The sequence below is a fragment of the Eleutherodactylus coqui genome, chromosome 9 (genome assembly GCF_035609145.1).
Source record: "Eleutherodactylus coqui strain aEleCoq1 chromosome 9, aEleCoq1.hap1, whole genome shotgun sequence".
NCBI classification, from domain to species: Eukaryota; Metazoa; Chordata; class Amphibia; order Anura; family Eleutherodactylidae; genus Eleutherodactylus; species Eleutherodactylus coqui.
Window position 1 is genome coordinate 153688363 of NC_089845.1, and position 19417 is coordinate 153707779.

Genomic DNA, 19417 nt, shown 5'->3' on the forward strand with positions numbered 1-19417 from the left:
TAGCAAAATCGATAGATGACTTTAAGAGGGCACTAGACGTCCTTTTAGAGTTCTATGATATTACAGGATATAGACCTTAAATAACAAGCAGGGTTGTTGATCTGGGTCTTGGAGTCGGGTAGGAACTTTCAAACATTGATCCAGGGATTATTCTGGCTGCCATTATGGAGTTGGGCTCAATTGGCTTCTGCCTCATTGCGTTTTTTTGCCTTCATCGATCAATAAGGGGGGTAGAAACCTGGCACTTGGGGATTTGAAATCTCTGTTTCACAGTAAGATATATTATCTGCAAATGGAGAAAATTCAGGACTAGAATTTAGTGCTGAGAGTATCATATGATATATAGATATACAGGAGCTCATGTAGTCATCACTGTGTGCTTGTGTCCCCACAGATGGAGCCAGTAGGAGAAATCCCCCGCAGAGATGTCCCCGTCCCCTGTATTCCCAGAACTGTCCAGAGGAGGTCCCCAATGTCCCAGAGGATCATCAGGTAGATGACGCTGAAGTCTCACCAGAATGCCACCATAAAGTGATGGATCCAAGGATCATTTTACATCATTTTTTTTCTTGTCTGTTTAGGGTGTAAATCTGATTGATATTAAGAGTGAGGATATAAATGAAGAGGACATGGATATAAGGACTGATCAGCAATGTAAGCAGAGGAGACTTCATTGGGTGTAAGTGGGGGTCACTTGGATACTACTCCCATCATCTGATCCTCACCATGTGTCTCCACAGATGGAGCCAGTAGGAGAAATCCCCCGGCGAGATGTCCCCGTCCTCTGTATTCGCAGGACTGTCCAGAGGAAGACCCCGATGTTCCAGAGGACCCTCAGGTAGATGATGAGGAGCCATATACCAGATCTATATAGGAGTCCTGCAGTTATAGATTTTGGGGGTCTCTTCTGGTGATCTGTTAAGTTTTCCTCCTGTCTGCTCTATTGTACTCAATTATTATATGACAAATCAGGGGGAAGATCTGACTGCTATTAAAGTGAAGGTAGAAGAAGAGTGGATGACGGACGATCACCCGTGTATGAGAGACGTGAAGGAGGAGATTCCAGTAAATGTTACCACAGGTATGTAATAATCTATATTCACCTATTAGTATGTTAAAAAGGTTAAATATACCTTGTAATATAAAGTGTATATACATTATTCTGTACCCTTACATATATTAGGCATGTGGGTCTAGAAACTGTTTTGTAGGGTAACATTATGTCAAAGGACCACTCCAATGAAAACACATTTTTTCATCCCTGTACCCCTCACCTCAGTGTCTCTTACATACAGGGGATATAAAAAATCTACACACCCCTGTTAAAATGCCACATTTTGTGACCCATTATCTGCACAATTCCATTGGAAAACAAACTGAAATCTTTTAGGGGGAAAAAATAAGAAATAATGTGGTTGCATAAGTGTGAACACACTCTTATATTCGAGGGTGTTATAGTCGGTATTAGCCAATCACATTTTAATAAAGAGTAGTCAGCACTCCGCTGCCATTATTTACAGGGATTCTGATTTTCCCCATATCAAGTTCGGCTTTTCTAGGAGGATTTTCCTGACCTTTTCTTAGTTGCATTTTTCAGCAAAAGCTGTAAAGATCTTATAGAACATCCAAGGAAGCTGATTGTTGGAAGGTGTCAGGAGAAGGGGGCCAAAACATGTCCAAGACCTTATATATACCATGGAAGCCAGTGAAGGCGTCGGCAAGACGTGGACTAAATTTGGCACAACGGTGACCTTACCAAGAACTGGACAGCCATCAAGAATTGATGAAATGACCAGAAGAAACTTGGTTCGGGAGGCCAAGAGGCCCACAGCCATCTCCCATAGTCTTCATATGTCTGGGCTGTGAGGTGAGGGTGGGGGTAAGACGGAAGCCTTTTCTAACAAAGAAAGACAGCCAAGCCCAGATATATTTTGCCAAAACCTACATCAAGTCTGCCAGAAGTATGTGTGAGAGCTTGTTATGTCTGATGAGACTAAGGGGAAACTTTTTGACCATAATTCCAAAAGAACCACAAACCCACATTAAAGATGGTGGAGGGAGCATCATGTGTGGGGCTGTTTTTCTGCTGCTGGAACTGGGGCTTTATTCGAGATGGAGGGAATTATGAACAGTTCCAAATATCAGTCCATGTTGGCACAATACCTTCTCTGCTAAAAAGCTGAAGAGGAATTTCACCTTTCAGCACGACAACGACACAAAGCAGACCTCCAAATCAAGACAAAGAATGGCTTCGCCAGAAGATTCAAGTTTTGGAATGGCCCAGCCAGACCAGATTCCCATTTAAAATCTGTGGTTGAGCTGAGGAGGGCGCTACACACAAGATGTCCTTGTAATCTGACAGATTTGGAGTGCTTTTGCAAGGAAGAGTTGTCAAAAATCGCAAAGTCAAGGGGCGGAGCCAAGCCTGGGATGTGAGCAGGTGCAAGTGACCAGACCTCTGCTTTCACCATCTTGAAAATCATCCTGCAACCGGAATTATCTAAGAGTGCTACCGCGGTGTGAACTCCTCTCGTGACCAGGAAACTGTGGGAACCATCGGGACACCCCAGGAGACCATGTCCTGCAGGAAAGATAAGGAGGGAATCGGGGAGGTGAGCCGCCGGAGTGATCAAAATGGCGCTGGCACGTGCGCAGAGCAGGAACAGACACCACGAGGAGACCAGACTCCCCACTCTGACTGGAGCAGGGACACCGCTGCTAAACTGGCTCAGTATGCCAGAGAAGAACGGCTACCTGCTGCAGGGACAAGGGAATGCCAGGAGACAGACGGAATGCCTGTGATACCGGTAAGCCCACCTGCACACAGTACTCTGCAGGAGGCGGATCAAGCACAAAGTGGAGAGAAGCCAATCCTGGTGTAGCAGAGCCCACGTGGCATATTTGGAGCTGTCACTATGCAACGTAAGGTGACCAATACAATGCAAAACGTAGCATCTCTGTTTGCCAAAATAGACGCTCTAGAAAACCGCTCTTGTGGAAATAATGTACGCATAGTGGGTCTGCCAGAGAAAACAATGCAATAACCCGTCTGAATGTTTAGAAAATTGGTCACTGGATCTGTTTGGTAGAAAGGGTTTTCTCGTCAATATTTGCAATAGAACGAGCTCACCGTTTTCCCACAAGACCCCCCTCTCCCCAGGGACTCCTCCAAGACAGGTTCTTATGAAGCTTCGACATTTTAAAGATCAAGTCACCATATTGCACGGAGCCAGGGAGAGAGGCGATATTAAATTAACGATGCCAGAGTGTTTTTCTTTTCTTGACTTCTCTGCGAAAGTACAAAAGAAAAGAGGAACTCACAGATATTAAGAAGCGGCTATGAGATCTGCGAGCACCTTATGCCATGCTGTATCCTGCCAGACTTAGGGTAGTAGCATTGGGAGAGACGCAGTTCTTCGATAATCCTAAATCAGCTTCAGCTCTATTCCATTCGTCACTTTTGCGCAGAGGATAGATACAGAGGGCCGCTTTATTAGCCTCCACTGTAAACTCTTTAATTGTCTGTCTGCTTATTTCTGTATACCTTCCACCTCCTTATAGTAGTACGGTACTGAAACAGATACTGGGCTTTATTGCAGAAATACCAGATGTCCCAGTTCTAATGCTGCGGGATTTTCAGTAATTGATCCTGCTTTGGGCAGGCTACGCTTGCAAGGATCACCCGACAGAGCAGGCTTAACCCCTCTGGGACTGAGACACTCCTACTTGCCAAGAATCCGAGTGTTCGATATTACTCATGCCACTCCAGTACATACTGAACCCTGTCGCGTATTGATCTGGCAACCAGTAATACCTTGCTATCTGACTATTATCTGACCAGTCGCATATGCAGGTTGTTATACAACACTCCGGAGGTGATACACCTAGGTGTCCCCTGTGGAAGTTTAATGCATATTAGCTTAATATCATAGGACACCAAGACTTAGGAGAAACCCTGAAAGAATATTTTCAGCTAAAGATGGGAACTGCGACCAGTGCTATGCAGTGGGAAGCGATGAAGGCCTATTTGCGGGGTATTCTATTACAGCGGGTGACGCAGACTAAGAAGACATGGAGAATGAGAACAGGAATTGCGAATACAACTAACAGAGAGGCTGAGTATGTGGAGTTAGGCACAGCAGAAGCGCTTGGGCAATGGAAGAGGGCTCAGGGGGACTTGACCTCATATACCTTAGAAACTGCTGCACATTAATGCAAATTCAGAAAACAGGCCTATTTTGAGGAAGGTGAATGAGCTGTATATATGTTAGCCGTAGTCTCTTGGGCGCAGAAGGTTCCACATACATCATAGGGATGAGGAATAGTCCAGGCGCATTAGAAATGGATTCCGCTACAATTAGAGAAATAGTAAGATTGTACTATACTTCCTTGTACTCCTTCAGTCTTTGTAAAACAGAAGAGCAGATCGCGCAATATCTGGCAGATATAGCCTTACCGAGCCTGAACGCCCAGCAAAAGGAATTTCTGGACGCCCCGGTGAAGCTGGGGGAGTTGGAGGAAGCTTTTGAATCAATGCAATATAATAGGGCGCCGGGAGACTATGGACTCCCAGTTGAGTTACCGTATTTTTCCGTGTGTAAGTCCCAAAATTAAGAAAAAAAAGATTTTAAACATAAAACAGTACATAGTACTGTTCTATGTTTAAATCCCACTATATGTCCCTGTTGTATTCACCAGACCGTCCTCTAAGCGCTGCCCGACGGGTCTCTGTAGCTCTTCACAGCACCTCCACTGTTTCGCAAGGGGTTGCTGTTTACAGGTTGCTATGTGGACCAAGCACAGGAGACAGAAGACTGGCTGGGCGGCTCTGAGAGGAGATGGCTTGTGAGTAGACTGTGTTGTATGTACTGTATATGTGCTGTGTGTGTAATGTGTATGTGTGAGGGTGCAGGCATACTCACCTGCTTCTCCGCTGCTCTGCCTCCCCGCTCTGGTAGAGTGACGGAGCCCTAAGGGCCCCCGCACACCTGTGAGCAGTACCTTGCAGCCGACATTCATGTAAATTTTCATTGGATCGTTTCCAACGAAAACTTACATCCCGTGTATAAAACGCGGTGCGATTTTTGAGCAAAATATTTGTCAAACACGTCTTATACACGGAAAAATACGATATATAAACAGTATGCGGGTATACTATCACCAAAGTTGTTAGAGGTGCACTCAAAGGCAATACAACAGGCAGGATTACCACCATCCATGCGAAACACGGTGATAACGATTATTCCAAAACCGGGGAAAGACCCGCTGGTGCCAGAATGATATAGGCTTATTTCATTACTAAATGTTGACGTAACGGCGTTACGGTAAATGGCAATTCTTCGGAGACTTTCTTACTAGGGGAACGAGGCAGGGTTGTCCACTTTCTACGCTCCTATTTGCACTAGTAATTGAACCTCTTGCCAGTATATTGAGATCTTGCCCAGAGGTAGTGGGGTTTAAAAGAGGACGGGTGGAGGCAAAAGTAGCACTGTATGCAGATGGTTTACCGTATATACTCGTGTATAAGCCGACTTTTTCAGCACATTTTTTTTAATGCTGAAAAAGCCCCCCTCGGCTTATACTCAAGTGAGAGTCCCACTTACCTGTTCTCCGGTGCAGTACAGGTGTTCTCCGGTCTCTCCCGCTCATCTGTGGGCGCCTGCAGTCTCTGTGGGTGGTCCGATGACTGCTAATGGCACCGCTCTTCTTTTCTCCTCCACGCCGACCACCTCTGTGTTGTTTGTGCCGTACTGGGCAAGAACCTGCCCGCTTCTGTGTGCCAGTATTCAGGGCGCACCGCATCCTTGTCGGATGTAGCCGCTCTTCTTCTCCCGCTCTTCTCTAGGGCTGTGACCAATGACGTAGCCTTTACAGTCTTACCTGTGCGTGGTCACGCCCCCTTGCTCCGCTTGAGCATTGCTGAATACAAGTACCGGTATATCTCTGGTCTGGGATATACAGTACGTTTATTTAAAGTTCCCAGTCTGCTATATTTCATTTTCTTATTAACCCCTATCTTGACCCAGTGTTGACTAGGCTTGCATAGAGCAGCCTGTGTTAGGGCTCATAATATACACGCTGCGTTGTGTACGCACTGTTACTGCATGTGTTGCGTTAGCACTTACCATACACATGCAGTAACGTAGCGTATATATTATGAGCCCTAACACATGCTGCTCTATGCAAACAGTCATGTCATCACATTCTGGAATATCATCAGCCTGTGTTATATTTAGAGTAGGGCTTACGGTATATTTTGAGAATTCACTCGCTATGGTACGGCATTCTTTTTCAAAGTCTTTTTTTTTTTTTTATCCTGTTAGAAATGGATCCCAATACTTCTAATCCTGGACCAAAACAAAAACGCAGGTCATACAAAGCTGGTTTCAAACTTAAGGTTGTGTCAAGAGCAGAAGAAAGCAATAACAGTATTGCAAGTAGGGAATTTTGTGTTGACGAAAAACAAGTGAGGGAGTGGCGGAGAATGAAGGCTGACTTGGAAAAGATTCCAAAGGCAAAAAAAGCTCGACGTGGTTTAACGACTTCATATGGGGCTCTAGAGACGGAATTGCATAAATGGGTTATGGAGTGTCGCCAAAATGGTTACTGCGTAACACGCATGGGAATTCGCTTACGTGCCCTTCAAATGGCTAAAGATGACAAATTAAAAGCACCAGGCATTGAAAATTTTGTTGCGTCAGCAGGATGGTGTACCCGCTTCATGAATAGGTTTGCCCTATGTTTGCGGCAAAGAACAAAGATTTCACCAAAGTTGCCGAAAGACCTTGATGAAAAAGTGATGTCATTCCATTCATTCCTCATAAAACAAAGAAGGATCCATAACTATGACCTGGGAGATATTGGGAATACGGATGAAACGCCTATGACCTTTTGATCTTCCAAGCAACAGAGCTGCGGCAAGTTTGGCAGACAAAACTATTTTACTCAGAACCACAGGAAATGAAAAAAACATTTCACAGTCGTTCTGTCATGCTTAGCTAATGGAACTAAGCTGCGGCCTGTCATTTTTTTTAAAAGAAAGACCTTGCCTAAAAAGGTCAAATTCCCACCACGAATTACAGTACACACACATGTTAAAGGCTGGATGGACAAAGACGGAACAAAAAAACCGGCTGGAAGAAAGTTGGAACAGACGACCAGGAGCGGCCTTAACGAAAAAACCATCACTGCTAGTTTGGGATATGTTCAGAGTCCACACATCTGATGACCTAGAAAGATTGGCAAAGCCTTCTCAAGTTACTTTGGCCGTTATCCCAGGTGGGCTTACATCTGTCTTGCAGCCCCTAGATGTGAGTTTAAATAAACCTTTCAAAGACAGTGTGCGAAAGATGTGGCGTGAATGGATGTCATCTGGTCAAGCCCGACTGACAAAAGTTGGAAATCTGATGACGCCCGACATAGAATTGATAGCAAAGTGGGTTTGTGATGCATAGGAAGGGATTCCAGAGGACATGGTGCAATGTGCCTTCAAGAAATGTGGCATTAATAATGCTATGGATGGCAGTGAAGACGGCGCGTTGTATGAGAAAGACAGCAGTGATGGCGATGACTGCGACCTCAGTGATGAGGACCATGTCTATGCTGATAATCTCACACCAGCTAACGCTGAAGCTCTGTTTGGACATACAGATGATGCGGGGGAATTTAAGTCTTGTGTTTTAGCTTAGTTGCTGATTGAGCTAAGGTTTTTGTACTTTTAAAGTTATTGTTACCATATTATTTTGTTGACCCTCTTTTCCACTTAGAGCTAGTTTACTGTTTTTCTTTGAAATCAATATTTTTATTTTTGAAATTTCCCAGTAGCTGCTGCATTTCCCACCTTTGGCTTATACTCGAGTCAATATGTTTTCCCAGTCTTTTGTGGTAAAATTAGGTGCCTCGCCTTACATCCGGGTCGGCTTATACTCGAATATATACAGTATTACTATTTCTGGTAGACGCTGGAGAATCACTAGATGTGGCAATATCTTTGATTAGACAATATGGAGCGTTCTCCGGCCTTACTATTAACTGGAGTAAATCTGACATACTACCGGTAGAGGAACCTGACCTGGTCGTAGAGGAGAGCAGGACCACTATGCAATGCAGATCAGTTATTACATACGTGGGAGTCAGGGTATCCAAGAATGCTCTAGAATATGGAAAATTGAATCTAGACCCTTTTGATGTTGAGATTTAGAAAGAAGCATGATGTCTGGGGCAAACTTCCTCTATCGATTGTAGGGAGAGTAAACCCAATTAAGATGGTATGGATGCCGCAGCTGCTTTATTTATTCCATAACTCGCCCCATTGGATTACGCAGGGTTTCTTTTACAAGATTAACAGGCTATTTAGAGATTTGATTTGGAGGGGCAAGAGTCCCAGCTTTAAACTGGAGGTACTGAGTAATCCAAAGGAGTAGGGAGGACCTGCACTACCCAACCCTATGTGGTTCTTCTTAGCATCACAGATGCAGCACTTTAGGGGATGGGGATCAGAAGATAAAATCATTTGAACAGTTGCGTACGGAGTTTGACCTGCCGTTTTACAAATATTTGCAACATAGGTATGCTTTTCAGATGGAAAAGGGATTTGGTGATTTAGAATTTAAGAGATTCCCACCAGCAGAAATTATAGGTGGCTCCACATGTACCAAGGGGAAAATATCACAAAAGTATGCATGTATACAAGGTGGGGTAAATATGTGCTATCTAGAGATGAGCAAGTATACTCGCGAAGGCACATTACTCGAGCAAGTAGTACCTTAGCCGAGTATCTCCCCGCTCGTCTCTAAAGATTCGGGGGCCGGCGGGGGGCGGGGAGCAGCAGGGGGTGCGGGGAGGAACGGAGGGGAGATCTCTCACCTGCTCAACCCCTCCCCCCGCTCCCTGCCGCAACTCACCTGTCACCCGCACCGGCCCCCGAATCTTTAGAGACGAGCGGGGAGATACTCAGCTAAGGCACTACTCGCTCATTTGCCTTAGCGAGTATACTCGCTCATCTCTAGATAGGAGGAGGATATCGGCCCCATTGAGGAGTCACTGTGGGAGGAAATCTTGCAGATGACACACAAGTTGTCCCTGAGTGAATCTCACAGATTATCACAAATATATCTATTGCACAGACGGTATCATACTCCAGTGGTTTTATACAATATAGGTCTGAGAGGTACCTCTCTGTGCACTAGATGTAAGATTCATACAGCGGACCGTATACATATGATGTGGCGCTGTCCGAAGCTAAAGAGATATTGGACCGAGGTAAGCAGTCTGATCTATGATGTGTACAGAATTACTTTAGAGTTTACCCCACTGGTGTGCGTTTTGGGATATGTAAATGACTGACCCTTAGAGGAAAATGAGAAACTAGCAGTAGTAGACTCCTGTACTTAGCTAGAAAATTGATTATCGCAGCAATGGCTGGATGAGACCCCTAAATTCACTTAGATTAACTTACAGCACACCTCGGGATTTTTAAACCTATGGAGAGATGACTAATAAGTCCATAGGATGCACGCCAAGGGTTTAGGGGTCAGAGCCTGCAAGGACCCCAGCAAAGATATATTCCACTTTCTCATAAAGGAAATGGTAGCATCCAGGGCGTAGTGCAAAACGATAGTTTATTCCTCCAAAATCTTTTGGAGGAATAAACTATCGTTTTGCACTACGCCCTGGATGCTGCCATTTCCTTTGTGAGAAAGTAGATGAGACCCCTCCCAATCTGGGCAAACTCAAGAGTAAATTTATTGTAAAAGGAAAACTGCACAGAGGTACTACAAGATATTTGCTCAGAGGATGATATGTGCTTAATGGGGAACTGTATTTTGGGTGAAGGGGAGGGGAGAGGGAAGGGAGAGAGTATACAGTGTTAACCATTCGATTTCAAGATGCAACAAATACCACGATATGAAGAAACCACGTACAGCGAAAAGCTGATGACTACGTAGAATTTATCCTCACAGTACAAGAGAGGCTTTTGGGGGTATGAGAGTATTCAGTCTTTTTTGGTAGGTGTCTGTTATAAAGTCAGAGTACATCAAGAAAGAATTAGTTTTAGGATGTGCATACTTATGCAACCATGTTATTTTAGGGAGGTGGAGGGAGGGGCAGCTTTTGCACCCTAAATGATTTCAGTTTGTTTTTCAATGGAATTGTACAGCTAACTGGTCACACGGCAGGTTGAAATGAATCTGAAGTTTTTCATCGTCATGGCTCTTACCCACTTGCGTTTTTTTTAACGCTGCGAAACATTAGAAAGTCCCACTGACAATCGTGTTAAAAAATGCAGCGATATCGCAGAGTTTAAAAAAACGCAAGTAGATAAGAGCCCTCGGTTTTTTTTTTGGTTTTTTTTTTTAACATGACGAAAACATTGCATTTTGCCAGGGGTGTATAGACTTTCTATATCCACTCTATATTGCACTCACTTCCATGCAGTGCAGCTTACGGTATAATTCTTACAAGACACCATCCTGATTTAAGATTTCTCCCTGCTTTCTTTGCCTGCATGCTGTGATAGTAGTCCCATGATGCATCAGTACAGCTAGAGCCTGTACCATCTCTGCCTGTTGGGAAGACACCATAATTATCATCTCCCTCTATATCCAGCTGAATAAGCTAAATACAAAAGTATACAGCCATGAGCATAAACAATCATCTCCTTCACTACTACTGTGACTTTAATTAACGGTGATGGGAGTTTCAGTTCCTCCTGTGAAGAGCCTCTGTGGTAAAGTCCATACACTTTCATCGTACAGAATTTCTGGTGACTTAGTGACTCCTGTAGAGAACAGAGAGACAAGTAATTACCAGGTAGCCACAATGAGATCACATTACCCAAGAGGAGGAGTCAGAGATTTTCATATAGAAAGGAATAACTAACCAAGGTAATGGCTGACTTATTATTACTGAGAATTGGTTACATAATGAATGAAAATAAATTACCAGCGTGGCCCTTTAAACTTTTAGAAAAAGTTTGCGCAAAGAAATTATAGTGACTCTTGGAATAAGGACAATTTGGTGCTTTATGAGTACTACAAATGGTGTAATCAAAAAGTACTACTCCTCTTGTGAAACACAAATAATGGTTCTTGGAAGGTGTTGATAAAAAGACTAAAAAAATTGCCTCGAGGACCAAAATAGGTCAGTCTGCGGTGAATGCACATAAAAATTCTCTCCAAGGTGTTCTATGACTATTGTTCTGCAGTAAGCTTAACATCAGATTAATGGGGCAGACCAACTGTGATGAAAAATTGCACTAATGGCCATAACCTCATTAATGACCAGGGAACATCCCATAGACACTCTATATAATATTGAGATCTTGTGATTGTGCAGCCATTAGAAAACTGAACCGATGTCAGAACTGGTAAATATCATTCAAAGTCGAGAAATAGGCTGAGGGTCAGGACAGGCAGCAGACAGAACAACTGTTGTCAACAAACTTGCCAAAGTCAGGAGAGGTAAAGCTGGAAAAGCTGAGTAGATCAGGCAGAAACACCTCCCCCCCCCCCCATGTCTTCAAGGGACAGTCAGCTGGTGAAAGTTCTTCAGAAGAACCAGCGTGTCAATAGTTTAAGCGGTCTCCCAGGAATCTTCTCCTGAACTATCGTTCTCCTAGTCCACAAGATAAAACCATTTTCGTTTCACCCTCTGAGTACCTAGAATATCCTTTACTTCAAATTCCTTTTCTTGGACTGTAGCTGCAGTAAAGTCTGAAGTTAAGAGTCAAGGCTGCAAACATGTAGAAACTATTTAAAATCAGAGGTTTGATAAGTGAGATTTGGAAAGAATTGGGGATTAGACAAAAGGGAGACAAGCATGTAGGAAGCCAAATTCAACTGCTTTAAAATTGCTCCATATACTTAGAGAACATCCTCAGATTAATGTTTTTATAAAACAGCCAAAACACAGTCTCCAGGAGAGAAACTTGGGAGAAGTCTTCGTTTCTTGCTGGCACGGTTTCATTTTCTTGGTTGCATAGGACAAGGACTTCTTGTCCCCTTTCCAGATCTTCAAGAACTGGTGTGTAGTGTTGGTCACTGGCACTACTGAAGTTGTAGCCATGGGAGGAGGAACTCCAGGATGATGGCCATAGACTATAAAGAATCGAGAGATCCCTGTGGAATTACTGTCCAGGTTATTCTAACAAAAGTCAACCCAAAGCAGAATAACTACTATCTAGTTCACAGTGCAATTAGAGGAGCAAAGGGAGGTCTTTAATGAGGTCAAAAGCAATATGTTGCCATCAGGGCTCCAGAACAAGTAAGTCCAGCTTGGTTGCTGGCATAAGGACTATCGTATTGAACAGGTCGGACATACTGCCACATAATCTTGTATGTCTTTGAACAAGAATAGCCACCAGAATTGGTGAAAGATGAGATGCAGTGTCTTCTTCATACCAGGATTCCCCACCACTCTGGAGTCATGACAGGATTTGATGCCACTTGGCAGATGGAACAAAGGTTTTCCCCTAGAGGAATATCTTGCAGACATACAGGAGCCACAGTAATGAATCGGGTAGGATCTAAAATGTGTTAAGGCCCTGTGGAGAGATCAGTGGCATCAAATGAACACAATAGGGTGTCTACCCTAATGTTTTTGTCGGCAGGCCTGAAATGCAGACTGAAGTTGATGAAGCTTGCTGAGAATTCAGCTGTTACACAGTCTGAAAATGGTTTGTATTTGTGATTAGATGGCAAGCTCCTTCAAGCGGATGCCTCCGCTATTCGAGTGACAACTTTATTGCCAGAAGTTCTCTGTCCCTAGGAAAGTAGTTCTTCTGGACAATGCAAAAGGCTCTGGAAAAGAAACCACATGTCAGGTACTTAACCATGGGACTCTTCTAAAATAGAAGAGGACTACTTCTGCCCCAACGGAGGCAGCATTGCCTTCAGGAAAAAATGATTTTACAATGTTTGGTCGATGGAAAACTCTAGCACAGAGGTGAAAGCTTAATTGAACTGCTGAAAGGCTCTCACTGCATAGAATCGTAGATTTGGGAGCGACCTTCATGATCATCGGATCCAACCCCCTCTGCTCAATGCAGGATTTACTAAATCATCCCAGACAGATGTCTGTCCAGCCTCTGAAGACTTCCATTGAAGGAGAACTCACCACCTCCCATGGCAGCCTGTTCCACTCATTGATCCCCCTCCCTGTCTAATATCTAATTTGTGTCTCCTCCCTTTCAGTTTCATCCCATTGCTTCTAGCCTCTCCTTGAGCAGATGAGAATAGGGCCATTCCCTCTGCACTGTGACAGCCCTTCAGATATTTGTAGACAGCTATTAAGTCTCCTCTCAGCCTTCTTTTTTGCAAGCTAAACATTCCCAGATCCTTTAACTGTTTCTCATAGGACATGATTTGCAGACCGCTCACCGTCGTGGTAACTCTTCCCTGAACTTGCTCCAGTTTTGTCTTTTTTTTTTTTTTTTATTTTTTTAATCGGGGTGCCCAGAACTGGACACATTATTCCAGATGAGGTCTGACTAAGGAAGAGTAGAGGGGGATAATGACCTCATGTGATCTAGACTTTATGCTTCTCTTAACCCTTTCCAATCCACTGTCTGACATCTTCCTACATTCTGATTGAAGCTTGTACAGCTCCAATGTCGGAAGACGTCCGACAAGGTATTCCTACCGGCTATTGCCAGCCACTCCACTGTCGGAGCCTCTCTGGCACACACACACTGGCTTTAGCCAGCAGATGACACCATTGTATAACAGCAAAAAGAGAGAGCTTTTTAGGAAAACCTGAATCCAAAATTGGATTGGAAAGGGTTAATACATCCCAGTATTGGGTTTGCCTTTTTTCCTGCTGCTTCAGGAGTTCATTGTCTAGCATTCATACCTTTCTTGGTAAGCACTGAAATAGGTGCAACAAGAGTGGGATAAATTAACAATAAAAGTTCGCAAATCTTAGGAAATGTTGAATTCTCTTCAGACGGTGTGGCTTTGGTCATTTAAGGACCACTTCCTATGATCCAACCGGAGACCAGTATCGGATATGATGTGTCCTAGAAAGAGTAAGCTGACCTGCTCAAGGACACACATTTCCAATATAAATAAACTGCCCCTCGATACATCTTAAGCATAAAATCTAACATAACTATATTAATTAAAATTAGGTGAATAACCACAGTAAATATAATGTAAGATAAATACAATGAACCCAACTCAACTCGGTCCATGACCACAAAACTCCCCAGAGAGAACCTGTGATCAATCCTCAAAAAGCAGTTGCACAAATAAAAACAAATTGTGATAAACCCCAAGCACTGATTAGCAAGAAGCTGGTATCCAACCTGCCAGGGTGAATTGCTGGAGTGTTGAAATAAAAAGGGTCAACACTGGAAGTATTGAGTCTTTACCTAAACTTGATGCATTTGTGAATAAAAGTTTAAAAACGTATGAAATGCTCATAACTGAACTTCAGTAACCATAGAAACCTCTGACTAAAAGATCTGAAAACACTGAATCGGCAAACTTCGTAAAAACCTAAATATGTTTCAGTCTCAATCTAATGTGTTTAAACATAACGATTATCATTCACAAACTTGTTAAAATAAGCGAAAGTGAAGGATAATCCTTTGGTTTAATCACAAGCCGACGAACGAGAATTGTGCACTTTTCATCATTAAGTTTTGTAGCAGGACTAAAAATCATCGCTGTATTGTTCACTTCTCATTGCGTTTAAACACTCCTGCTCAGTGTGTCACGAGGAATGCAGAACACTGACCAAGAAGTGAATGATTCTCAACGATGATCTTGCTGTCTAAACAGTTTGCACGTGTGAACGAGTTAGTGGTGACATCACTCGCTCGTTTACTTGTTCAAACGAGAATCGGCTTGTCTAAAAGGGGCATTAGATTTAGTTGGGAGAAAATTAGAAGCAGTGTTATTTTTTTTTTTTTTAATTGAAAGAGTAGTAGATGCTTTGAGCAAACTTCCAGCAGATGTGGTTGGAAAATGAACAATGAATGGTTTCAAGCTGCCTGTGCTAAGCATAGATCTATCATAAGACAAAAGTAATCTAAAGGCAGACTACATAGACCATATAGTAATTTTCTACCATTAGCTTCCTGTGTTTATAAAAGGCATGACTAGGTATTCATAGTGCCCATCATCTGTACTTGATGTTGTGTGCATTCATCACCTTGCCAAATCCAGATCAAATGTAATCTGCTTGCAAGTCATGTCTCAAGAAAATTTTGGCTGCATGAAGCCTATCAAATAATTCTGTAATCAGGGGGGCGTGGCCAGCTAATGGAGGAGTAGGAAGCACTTCTGCTCGTCTCCCGCACCCAGCCCTAGAAAACACCGATGTGGATGAAACAAACCCGGCTATCCATACAAATGGTGAGAGGAAAGAAGAGGGGACCCACTCAGACACCCCTGGAAGACCCAAGAAGGAACATCACAGCTTACCTGCGGAGCGCGGCAGGAGCGGAGTCCCACACGATCGCTCACAAGATGGCGGCCGCAGCACGTCCAGAGCGGCAATCAAGCCCCGACCGGCAGCCCGGAGCGAGAGCCAAGGAGGCACAGAGGATAGACACGGGACCCACCAGCCGCGTCTGCAGCGGGGACAGCTCTGAGGAGCTCGCCGACAGATGCGCCGGGGAGAGAGAAGAGGCGGCATGCCAGGACAGCGACTCTGCACCCGAGCCAGAGAGAAGTGAGTCCTCAGTTCCTGCCAGAGACCGCGGGAGAAGAGGGGGAGGAGGAGCGGCGAGCCAGGAACGGAGCGCAGCCATCAGCCCAGGCAGCAAGGAGCCGCAGGTACCCGCCGACAGCAGCGAGGAGGAGGGGGGGAGGGGAGAGGCTGCGAGCCATGAGAGAGGCTCAGACCAGGAGGCAGCAAGAGCTGGGAGCGAAACCAGCGGCCCAGCGCCAGAAATGTGGGACAGTATAATTGGCCCAGAGCCAGGGCCCCCAGGGCCACAATTAACCCTCCCCCACATGACAGCACAAGAGAGGGATTCCACCCCCATAGCACCAAGGGTTGGTGGCACGCAGCAGCCCCCCCCCAAACATGAGGTCCCCAAAGGCATGGAAAGAGAAGGGGGTAACTCCCATGATCGGCAAGATGTGGCCAGACGAGAGCCCAAAAGAGAGACCCGCACAACACCCAGAAAAAAGGGGTGAACCCCCTCAGCAAAGCACTCCCCAGACCTGTGCCTGGCCCACACCACCATATGGTACCGCGCTGTCAAGCAGCCCTCCACCCCCACGCAGTGCCACAGAACTAAACAGAGTGCAGAGTGACCACACCATGAGCCCTATACTGCGCCCCCATCCCAACTCCAACAAGGGGGACACAACATCTCCCCAACAGCCGCAACATGACCCGCTACCACAGAGAAATGCGGTTCAGAAAAGAACCAATAAGACCGACCTACAGGGAGCAACAAGACCCAAAGCGACCCAGGGTCCAAACAAACAGGGGGAACCCAGTGTCAGAGAGAGGAGAACAGCCATTTCCAGTCAACCGCCCCAGACGCCAACCCATAATCCCCCGTACATGAGGGAAGAGGATGAGGACTGGGACTGGAAGAAACACCTCAAGGCGCTGCCGACTCAGAACCATATTGATGCCCTATTCCAACAACTAGAAGACGCCCGTAAAGAAGACATGGCCTCGCTGCAATACGAGATCCGACAAATAGGCCAGAGAGTAGAGGCAGTAGAAGAGTTACAGGAGAAGACCACCGAAACGCTTGAAGCCCACAGTCAAGAATTACATCTACATTCGCAACAGATAATGGAGCTCCAAACCCATATAGATGACCTAGAAAACCGATATCGGAGGAACAACCTACGAATTAGAGGGCTACCAGAAGAAATCGAGTCATCTCAACTAGAAACTTGGGCGCAGACCTTCTTCAACAATATCCTAAAAAGACCCGAGACCTCCAATTTGGAAATCGATAGAATCCACAGATCGCTGGGCCCGAAATCGACAGACCCGGGCAGACCCAGAGACGTGGTCTGCTGAATCCACTTTTACAAAGATAAGGACCTGATTCTGCAGAAATTGCGTGCCGTTAAAGACCTATCCTACAAAGGCTTCCCGATTCTAATCCTCCCGGACCTCTCACGCTGAACCCTACAATTGCGCAGTGCCCTGAAACCCCTATTGACACTGCTCCAGGAAAGGGGGATCCCATATCGCTGGGGCTTCCCTTTCCAGCTCCACGCCACCAAGAACGGCAGATCAACTACATTCAGAGGCCTGGGAGATCTGCCAAACTTCCTAGGTGCCCTAGAGCTGCCATCGGTCCAACTCCCGGACTGGCCGTCGTCAGGGGCACTCCCGGTGATGCCCCCCAGAAATACCTGGCAGACATCGAGCAACAGATCCAGACGCCGGCGCAAAGAGCCCCGTAAAGGACAGACCACTACAGGAAGAGCTGCAGATGACTGACGCAGTTAAACCCGCATTCAGTGGGAAACTCATACCTCCCCCCTTCGTGACCACTCGTACCTGTTACTCTATTCTCACTTTATTCCTATCTCCTCCCTCCCACTCTGCTGTGGCATCCCCCCATTCCTAAAGGTGGGCCTGCTGGATAGATGGGCGGGAGAGGGAATCGTGACCTAGCCGGGTCTGGAAACATCCCCATGCATATTCGTTTTTTCCAGGTCTAAAACCTGGGAAACATTTTTGGTGGGGGGTTGGGTGGCGGGCAGAGCTCACCCCTCCTTGGCCTCCACGCTCCCACTTAGGGCTGACAGCTAGATGTTGCTGTTATCTTCTGCCAATTTTAGGCAGGCTTCTAGCCTTAGGGGCGCCCCCGTGGCACCCCAAAGTTCATGTTTTATGTTATACGTTGTGACCCTGTGTAACCTTCCTACCCCCCTTCCCCCATGTGTTTTTCCTCTTACCGCGCCCCCCCCCCCCCCGCCCCACCCCCCCAGGGGAGCCCGAAGGCACACACTCCTCTCCAAACCGAATCCAGAATGGCGAACCTAAGTTTCTGCTCATTTAACACCAAAGGGCTAAATAGTCCGCAGAAAAGAAGACAGCTTCTCTACCACCTCCATAGAAAAAAGGTGATGGTGGCTATGCTGCAAGAGACCCATTTCAGAGAGGGGTGCGTGCCAGCATGCTCCTCCTCGTATTACCCACAATGGCTACATGGTCCTGACCCCCTGAGAAAGGCCGGGGGAGTCTCCATTGCCCTCCACAGAACCCTACAGAATCAACAAATTGATTCAGTGATCGACCCAGGAGGAAGGTATATCTTTCTCAAGCTAGAAATAACAGGCTGCATAATAACCTTTTCAAATGTTTATCTACCGAACCAAAACCAAGTGTCTTTCGCGACAAGAGTTCTGAAGGCCCTGACCGACTTCGCTGACGGAACGAAAATAATCCTGGGCGGAGACCTGAACATGGTGCTGGACCCCACCGTGGACTCCTCTTCGGGTAAGTCCTCCGTCTCCCGATCAGCAATCGGGGCCCTTAAGAAAAAGCTGGACTCACTCCAGCTTGTAGACCTGTGGAGAATTCTCCACCCAGACACACGGGACTACACCTTCCATTCAGCCCCTCACAACTCCTACAGTAGGATCGACTATCTCTTGATTTCACATAGTCTCCTCGACAGCGACCCGACCTGTTCTAACGGAGACCTACTTTGGTCCGACCACGCCCCGGTTTTTGGAGGTCTCGCAGGCTGGGGATCTATCCCTAGATACCAGTCCTGGAGACTAAATGACAACTTGCTAAAAGACTCCTCATGTGTCGCAGCAATCAGACAGGAAATAGAAACATTTAAAGAGACACATCAAACAGATCAAATGCGCCAATAAAGTGGGAAGCACTTAAGTGCATCCTGAGAGGCGTGTTAATTTCACACGGCTCCAGGATCAAAAAAGATAGATCCGCCACACTATCTGGCCTGCTAGCCTCCTTGAGAGCTAAGGAAACCACTAACAAACACAAACAGAGTGAAGCTCTAAGATCAGAAATCTCATCAATCAGACAGCAGATCCTGGAAATCTTAGACCAGCGCTCGCTAGCCTTAAGAGACAAACTTAGGAAGGGGTCTTTTGAGTATGGGGACAAATGTGGGAGCAGACTCGCTAGAACCCTCCACCCCAGGGCCCCACTAACCTACATACCTAAAATACAGTCTAACAGCGGCCGTCTGGTCCATAGTACAAAAGACATTCTGGAGGAATTCAAAGCCTACTACGATAAACTATACAACATTAACTTAGACACTCAACTCACAACCCCACAGCTAGACAAAGAAATAAACTCCTACCTATCCAGACACGCACCTAAGAGTCTGACACATGCAGAGGCAGAGGAATTAGATTTAGACTTCTCACCCCAAGAACTTTCAAACATAATCCAAAACCTAAAAATAAACAAGAGCCCAGGCCCGGACGGCTACACGGCCAGA

The 19417-nt window shown here is 45.5% G+C and overlaps 1 protein-coding gene across 1 annotated transcript in view; it reads left to right on the plus strand.

The window, feature by feature from the left end:
* The window catches only part of LOC136578537 (zinc finger protein 271-like), a 49270-nt gene that overhangs the window by 21731 nt on the left and 8122 nt on the right, over positions 1-19417 (plus strand). Inside the window, exons 5-8 of the mRNA XM_066578673.1 lie at positions 395-492; positions 582-654; positions 741-838; positions 973-1081. Of these exons, the coding sequence (XP_066434770.1) occupies positions 395-492; positions 582-654; positions 741-838; positions 973-1081 (378 nt within the window). The remainder of the gene's footprint in view (positions 1-394; positions 493-581; positions 655-740; positions 839-972; positions 1082-19417) is intronic.